At 47.2% G+C, this 8,981-nt stretch overlaps 1 protein-coding gene across 1 annotated transcript; it reads left to right on the forward strand.

The window, feature by feature from the left end:
- Nucleotides 1-6,764: 6,764 nt before the first annotated feature.
- LOC118659874 (transmembrane protein 217-like) lies at nt 6,765-7,334 on the forward strand. The gene has a single exon (XM_036316452.1). The coding sequence runs from the start codon at nt 6,765-6,767 to the stop codon at nt 7,332-7,334; it is 570 nt and encodes a 189-aa protein (XP_036172345.1).
- The last annotated feature ends 1,647 nt before the right edge of the window (nt 7,335-8,981 follow it).

The following is an 8,981-nucleotide window of genomic DNA, read 5'->3' on the forward strand; positions in this document are numbered from 1 at the left end:
TCTGTGGAAGAAGGGGCAAACAGATAATAGGAGTTCCTGCCATGTTAATGAAGCAGAAAGGACAGTTAACGGAACACGATCTCTATGGTAGACTTCAGTAGCCATTTCCTTCCTCCTATCTTGTTAAGGGGACTCGTTTTTTTAGAGAGGTGAGGCAACTGTGTTCCCAGTCTGGGCATAAATCATGATTTGAATAAACCATATGGCAATCTACTCTGCTTTGCTGGGAACTTGCTTCCCCAGCCTCCCCTGCTGCTCTGGGTAGCCACATGGGCCAGTTCTAACCAATGAGTCCTGAGGGGAAGACTGCTGGGGGTTCTGGAAAAATGGTTTCCTTCCTGTGAAAGAGACAAACATGGAGGAGAGCTTCCTGGCACACTCCCACTTGGAATACTGGCGTGAGGCCAAGAGAATTACAGATGCCAACCTAGAGTCCGGATACCTTTTTGAGGATTCAAATGACATTGAGGGATGAGTAGGGGTGAGCTAGCTGGAGAGGAGAGAAAAGAAGTTTGAGCAAGTGAGAACATTGTAGACATGAGAAGCAATGCTGAGAGACGCCCCAGGAGAGCTGGATCGGAGTCTGATCATGAGGACTTTGTACGCATGTGATTTACTGTTACGATGACCTCATTCAGAATTGGAGCTGGTTTCCCTGCTTCTTGATTCACTACCAAAGCATGACAGGCATTTTCTCTTTGTAGATTTAATAGGACTGCCCATCTCTTCCCCTTTATGGTTTTCCGATTACATTTAAGTAATTTATCCATTTTGAGTTTTGGACAATCTAGGCTCTTAAAGACAGAGGTCTAGATTATGTGGGTGAGTGGGGGGGTGTTGACTTGAAAAGTTGAGGGAGAAGGAAATGGATCCCAACCCCTACAGCAAGTGGGATTTTCCTGCTCTTGAGGGAATGGAGAGGTGTCTGGTTCTGCCCACGTTGGGACCTGTGTTTGACTCCCTCCCAGACCCTGGAGGGACAGGGTGTGTAATGGGTTAGCTGCATGGGTTAACTGAGCTATAAACCATTGCCTTTGGAGCTAAGCTGTAGGACAACTGAGGCTTGGACGTGAAGCTTCTCACAGTGATAACACTAACCCGAAGTTCAAACCCTTCCCTAGGATTCCAAGATTTGCTGAACTTGGGAGTTCTATGTGACTCCAGCAAGGGATAGAATTTCTCTCTAACTCCTTATGGAAGCGGACTGAGTCAGGTCTTACTTTTTTTAAAAAAAAAAAATAAACATGTCAAGGAAAAGGGTGTGAAAAGTCATCATAAATTATCTTAGTAGCTTTCTTTTTATTTACATATATATATTTTTTTATTGATTTTTTTTTTTTTACAGAGAGGAAAGGAGAGGAATAGAGAGTTAGAAACATTGATGAGAGAGAAACATTGATCAGCTGCCTCCTGCACACTCCCTACTGGGTATGTGCCTGCAACCAAGGTACATGCCTTTGACTGGAATCGAACCTGGGACCCTTGAGTCCGCAGGCTGATGCTCTATCCACTGAGCCAAACTGGGGCGAGCATAGTAGCTTTTTTTTAAAAAATATATTTTATTGATTTTTTACAGAGAGGAAGGGAGAGAGATAGAGAGCCAGAAACATCGATGAGCGAGAAACATCGATCAGCTGCCTCCTGCACATCTCCCACTGGGGATGTGCCCGCAACCCAGGTACATGCCTTTGACCGGAATCGAACCCGGGACCCTTCAGTCAGCAGGCCGACGTTCTATCCACTGAGCCAAACCGGCTTTGGTGCTTTCTTTTAAGTTGATGGATGTTTTATAAGAAAATGTAGAAGTTATGTCTCTAAGAACTCAAGCTTGTATATATACAGAGTATCCATTTTCATTAAAAACAACAACAACTAATTAAATTGGCCTGATACTGCCAGGTTAGAAGGACCTAACCTCTGTTTTTCCTGGGGCTCCTCTGGCTCTCAGGGGTGCCTCAGAATCCAGATGTAGAACCTAGTGTCAGAAACAGGACCAGCCACTCTCTCGTGGCCATCATGGGGGTACTGACAGACATGACCTTTTGGTGCACAGGATGATTCTCAACCAACTGAGCCATACCAGCCAGGGCAGTATCAGTTATCATCTATACTAATAAAAGGATAATATGCTAATTAGACCAGGTCAACCGGACATCTGACTTCCTTCTGGACAAAGCCACGGTGGCAGGGGCCAAGGCAGAGGTGGTTAGGGGCGATCAGGCTGGCAGAAGAGCAGTTAGGGGGCAACCAGGCAGACAGAGGGGCAGTAAGGGGGCGACCAGGTCGGCAGAGGATGAGTTAGGGGTCAACCAGGCTGGCAGGGGACCAGTTATGGGGTGACCAGGCCAGCAGGGGACCAGGTAGGGGGTGACCAGGCCAGCAGGGGACTAGTTAGGGAGTGATCAGGCTGGCAAGCAGAGGCAGTTAGGGGCGATCAGGCAGGCAGGCAAGCGGTTAGGAGACAGTAGTCCTGGATTGCAAGAGGGATTTCTGACTGTCCCATAGGGATCGGGCCTAAACCGGCAGTCAGACATCCCCTAAGGGGTCCCAGATTGGAGAGGGTGCAGGCTGGGCTGAGGGACCTCTCCCCCCGTGCACAAATTTCATGCACTGGGCCTCTAGTCTATAATAATAAGCTTATCTAATAATAGACAAACATGGTAATTAACCATACCTCTGACACGCTTCCCATTGGCTAATCAGGGTGATATGCAAATTAACTGCCAACCAAGATGGCGGCCGGCAGCCAGGCAGCTGAAGTGAACAGGAGGCTTGGTTGCCCCGGCGATGGAGGAAGCCAAGGTTCCCTGCCTGCCGCCTCCCGGCTCTGCGCTCCTGAAGCAACAGCTCCAAAAGATACAATGTTTCAATTATAGAAGCTAAAAGATGGCGGTTAATTTGCATATACCGGCTTTGAGCGAAGACTGAAGACAACATGGAAGCCAAGCACTACCAAAGGGAGCAAAGTAGAGGCCGTGCAGACACAGTAAAGGAGCCAAGGCTGCGGAGGTGGGAGGCGGGAGGCCGGAGGCGGGAGGCAGGAGGCGGGAGGCGGGAGGCGGGAGGGGAAACCCAGGGGGAGTGGCTGGGGGCGGGTTGGGCTAACCCAGCAGCAGCGGCTGGAGGCGGGTTGGGAAAACCCACCTAGCTGGAGCAGCTGGGGCGGGTTGGGAAAACCCAGCAACAGCGGCTGGGGGCGGGTTGGGCAAACCTAGCCACAGTGGCTCAGGCCGATTGGGCAAACTCAGCCTCAGTGGCTGAGGGTGGGAGCAAAGCTCGCCTCAGCGGGTTTTGCTCCCTTCTCTGCTTTGCTCCAGCCGCAGGAAGCCCTATTATTGCAGGAATGTTCCTGCAACGGGCCTCTAGTCCTATCTAATAATAGACAAACATGGTAATTAACCATACCTCTGACATGCTTCCCATTGGCTAATCAGGGCGATATGCAAATTAACTGCCAACCAAGATGGCGGCCGGCAGCCAGGCAGCTGAAGCAAACAGGAGGCTTGCTTGCTCCAATGATGGAGGAAGCCAAGGTTCCCCACCTGCCGCTGCCAGCCCTTGAGCTGCAGTCTAAGAAACAATGTTGCAATTATAGAAGCTAAACAAACCCCAGAAACCTGCTTTCAGCCAGCTGGGCCTCAGAGCTGGAGTAGCAACAGTGTTTCAATTATAGAAGCCAAACAAACCGAGGTCTCAGAATTGGAGACAAGCCTCAGAGCTAAAGCTGCTCTCAGATCCAGTGACAGCCATAGAAGGTAAATAAATCCCAGAATAAAAAAAAGAAAAAGAAAAAAAGGAGAGGTTGGGAGTTTCAGTCACCCGCCAGCCTGAAAATGGCCCTCAGCCCCTCACCCAGACTGGCCAGGAACCCCAGTGGGGACCCCCACCCTGAAGGGGGTGTGACCAGCTGAAAACAGCCATCAGCCCCTCATGCAGGCTGGCCAGGAACCCAAGCGGGACCCCCACCCTGATCCGGGACACCCTTCAGGGCAAACCAGCCGGCCCCCACCCGTGCACCAGGCCTCTATCCTATATAGTAAAAGGGTAATATGCAAACTGACCCTAACAGCAGAAGGACTGGGAATGACTGGTCACTATGACACACACTGACCACCAGGGGGCAGACGCTCAATGCAGGAGCTGCCCTCTGGTGGTCAGGGCACTCTCACAGGGGGGAGCTCTGCTCAGCCACAAGCCAGGCTGATGGCTGCCAGTACAGCGGTGGTGGTGGGAACCTCTCCTGTCTCCTCAGCAGCGCTAAGGATGTCCAACTGCATTTTAGGCCTGCTCCCCGCTGGCAAGTGGACATCCCCCGAGGGCTGCCGGGCTGCCAGAGGGATGTCTGATTGTCATCTTAGGCCCAATCCCCCAGGGAGCGGGCCTAAGCCAGCAGGTGGTCATCCCCTGAGGGGTCCTAGACTGCGAGAGGACACAGGCCGGGCTGAGGGACCTCTTCTCCCCCCCGCTCCCCCGAGTGCACACATTTTTGTGCACCAGGCCTCTAGTCTATAATAATAAAAGTGTAATATGCTAATTAGACTGTATGTTTTTCCAGACTATCTTCCAGATGAAGCCGGGGCTCTGAGGGAAGCCTGGGTCCCAGGTGCCTGCTGGCGGCCGGAGGGAAGCCCGGGCCCTGGGCTTCCCAGGGGACCAGTTAAAAACAACAACTAATTAAATTGGCCTGATACTGCCAGGTTAGAAGGATACTTCTAACCTGGGAAGTATTGCCAGAGGGAAGGTGGTGCCGGCAGCTGGAGTAAGGAAAGCCTACTCTTGCACGAATTTTGTGCATCGGGCCTCTAGTTGTTTCATAATCTGGTATTCTTGCAGTTCTGCTTCTACTGTCTGTTATTTCTTCTGGTTCTCACTTATAGCACTTTGTTCCTTGGGTGCTTGGTTATTTTTTACTGCATATTAGTCATTGTCTCTGAAAAATGACTGATGGAGATTCTTAGGACCAACACAAAGGTGCATTCTTCTAGAAAGGATTTGAGTTTGCTACCGGGCACTTAGAGATGCTTCTAGTTCAGGACTACTTTAAATTTATGACTTAAAAGTGTTGTTTTTTTATGTAATTTGGACTGCAAATCTGCCAAAAGAATAGCTATGGTAACAATGTCTTGAGAAGAGTTTTCCACCACCCCCCCCCCCCATACATTCAGGATACTAAGTTAACTTTCCATGAAATCTATTGAGAGAAAGTTGTGGAGGCAAGTTTACTTCTGACTCATCTTTAGTCATAGGCCTTTGACTAAAAAGGGAAGGTCTTCTAATTGACTCCCCTTCTTGGTGTGGACCCTGAGCTATGATTTCATTTCTTCTTACTCTACAAAACTTTCTCATAAGTGAAATTCAAGTTTTGCCCAATTGGCAAATATCCTCAGAGCAAAATTAACTTTCATGCTTGTTTACCTATCCCAGTTCTTTTTTGTTGTTGTTTATATTTTTATTGGTTTCAGAGAGGAAGGGAGAGGCAGAGAGAGATAGAAAATCAATGATGAGAGAGCATCATGAATTGGCTGCCTCCTGCACGCCCCTTACTGGGGATCGAACCCACAATCTGGGCATGTACCCTGACCAGGAATCAAACTGTAACCTTCTGGTTCATAGGTCAATGATAAACCATTGAGCCATACTGGCCGGGCCCAGTTCTTAAACTCTGAAAGACTTTGGCCTCCGATCTCTTACCTCCTGCCCTGACAGCATTTCTGTGCTTCTCAGACTATTTTACCCAACATTTTTAGTTGTTTTTAGCAATAAATTGTCCCCAATAATCTGACCAATCTGAAATCCCTCTAATTTTTCATTGATTTCTGTTTTATTTGTTTTCGTTGTCGTGTTTTTTGTTGTTCTTATTGTTGGTTTTCTCCCTAATGTCTTGAGTAACAGCTGTGGGCAAACTATTACCCGCAGGCCGGATCCAGTCTGTTTGAAATGAATAAAACTAAAAAAAAAAAAGACCGTACCCTTTTATGTAATGATGTTTACTTTGAATTTATATTAGTTCACACAAACACTCCATCCATGCTTTTGTTCCGGTCCTCCGGTCCAGTTTAAGAACCCATTGTGGCCCTCGAGTCAAAAAGTTTGCCTACCCCTGAGTTAGACACTTAGCTAATTATTGTTCTTTCTTTTCTAGGGCTATTCTATCCTAAGGCTCTGAATTTCCCTAAAATTACACCTTACATTGTATTCCTTAAGTTTTGCTATGTAGTGGAGGAGTAATTGCTCAAAGCCACCTGTTTTCATCAATGTCTCACCCCAGCAAGGATACTAGTCTGTCCTGATTTTTCTCCTGAGGGGAAAGGTCTGGACAAGTGCAGCCAATTTTCCCCATCAGGGAACAGCAATATTCGCCCAAGGCAAAACTATCTTTTTTGGCTCTGTGTTTTCCAATCCTGGCTACATATGAAAATCACTAGGAAGTTTTGAAAAATGCTGGTATTTGGGTTTCACCAGAGAATATTCTAATTGGTTTGGGGTAGCACCTGGTCCTGGGTACTTTTGATGATTCTAAGGTTGAGAAGCACTTCTCAAATTTACTTGCTCATTGCCGCCAGACTGCATCCTCCCTCCTCCCCACTCATACGCCAGTCAATTTTAAACCATCTCCAGTCTTCACAAAGTTGTTACTTCCTGGTTTCCATACTTCTCTTTGTTGTTTTTCCTTTGGGAAAAGAGGCAGAAACCCTGATAACTTGCCACACTGGCAAGAACCAGAATTCTCCCTTATATTGTTTGTCTTCACAGGAAGTCTCAACATGAAACCGAAACACTGGTGTGGGATGACCGCCAAAATGGGCACCGTGTTATCAGGGGTCTTTACCATCATAGCCACCGACATGTACCTCATCTTCGAACAGAAGTACATAAGGAGCAGCAATTGCACCGAGATTGACCCAGAGGACATGAGGATACGTTCCCTCATAAGTCACTTCGTCGCCTGTTGGGGTTTCAATATCATTATCTTCCTGTCTTGCATCACCATCATCATCAGCTGCTTGCTCATATACTCAGTATATGCCCAGAAGTACAAGGGCATGGTGATCTACATCATCTGGATCTTTTTCTATGAAGCCCTGAACATTGTAATACAAATCCTCACCACCAATAACACGGGCATTGTAGAGGTTAGAGTCATGCGCTGGTTTGGCTTGGTGTCCCGTATATTCATGCACTGTTTCTGGATCTTCTTTGTCATGACTTATGCCCAGATAATCTACAAAAGTAATAGCCAGGGCACTATCATTTCCCACAGAAGACGGATTTCTACAAGCAGCCGAGACTCCCCAAGGCGGAAATCAAAGATAATCAGCCATATCCGCCACTAGAATGAATGAATACCCTTTTCCCTGTTCTCTCTTGAGAGGCAGGTCTCCCAGGTTCTCGTGGTAGTTCTCTTTTCTTCTCTTCACTTTTCATCTATTCAGAAAGTAGAGACCCTACTGCCACTCTTTCTGGGGAATGTGCAGAGAAATGTGACTAGGGTCACACCTGGAACATCCTGTTCATTGAGGATGTTTAGTTAAAGGCCATTGTTATTTATCAAGCATCCTTGAGTGGCTCCTTCTTTTTCTTACCATCTTATTGGGCAACATGAAGAGGGCAAGGGAATGAAACAAAGCTGAATTGCAGTCTGTCAATCCGTTCATCTTGGTATGTCTTCATCAACCTTCAACCCATAGCTCTCTAATCTAACCCCGGGACAGGCAAATCTGTATTTATACCTCAGATTGTTGAAGCACAAAGGATACTGTTGTTGTCTTAGGGTGGCTTTGTGCCATTGTTTTTCTCCCTATGTTATTTAGATAAGTAGAAGAATAAAAATAGAAAATTGCTTTTCCTTTTCTGAGTCAAATTGGTCAAATAACACAAAAGACAATTACTTAAAAGGTAATTGTTAAACTTTTCTGTGCCTCCTACTGTGTCTGGATACTGTAGGAGGATGCAAAGTAAGATATGAAGCCTAACTTTGAGGATTTTGGAGGTTAGTGAGAGAAACTAAATTACTGTTAATGAATCAATTAGCCAACAGTATAAGACAGTACAAGATTACACATTATCATGGATGAACAAACTTCACTTTGTATTTAGGTTCAAAAACTGTCAGAAGCAGCTTAAACCAGGATAGAAGACAAATTGAGCAAACTTCTACTTCAAACATTAGACATTATGTTGTGTTTGTTTTACTTAATAGCTTTCTTGAAGCATAATCTACAATAATAAAAACGTAATATGCTAATTAGACTGGACAGCTGAACGTCCTTCCGGACAAAGCCACGGTGGCTGCAAGGGCTGAGGGCAGGCAGCCACGGTGGCCGGCAGTGGCAGCAGCGGCGGGGTGATGGAGCGACACCTTCCCCTGATGGGCTCGGTTGCCTCCTGCAGAGGGAGGCCAGACTGCAGCTTAGGCCCGCTCCCGCAGTAGGACATCCCCTAAGGGCTCCCAGACTATGAGAGGGGGCAGGCTGGGCTTAGGGACACCCCCCAGTGCACGAATTTTTGTGCACCATGCCTCTAGTCCTATAAAATAAAAGCCTAATATGCAAATTATTCCTTGGACCAGGAGTTTGACTGAAAGTTTGACTGGGAGTTCCACCAGGGGGCGGGGCCGGCTGGCCAACTGCAGGAAGGGAGGCCCTGGCCAGCTGGATGGAATGGAGGCCCTGAACCGCAGCAGCAGCAGGCAGCCAGGGGAAGGGACGTCCCAGCAGTCTGCCAGCAGTCACTAGGAACCGTACCATGCATGAATTTTGTGCTGGAACTCTGGTTGACATATAATAACACAATGTTTAAAGTATATAATTGACATAAGTATATCCCAGTGAAACTGTCACTGCAATTGAGTTCATGAACATAGGTATCACCTCCAGAAGTTTCCTCATAATCCCTGCCTCCCCCATCTATACTCCCCATTCCCACCACACAGCACTGATTTGCTATACATTAGTTTGCATTTTCTAGAATTTTACATAAGC

Source organism: Myotis myotis, unplaced genomic scaffold, assembly GCF_014108235.1.
Source record: "Myotis myotis isolate mMyoMyo1 unplaced genomic scaffold, mMyoMyo1.p scaffold_m19_p_7, whole genome shotgun sequence".
NCBI lineage: Eukaryota > Metazoa > Chordata > Mammalia > Chiroptera > Vespertilionidae > Myotis > Myotis myotis.

Bases quoted from the DNA above. Each gene is read 5' to 3' on its own strand.
- LOC118659874 (XM_036316452.1), top strand. From the start codon at position 6,765: ATGAAACCGAAACACTGGTGTGGGATGACCGCCAAAATGGGCACCGTG.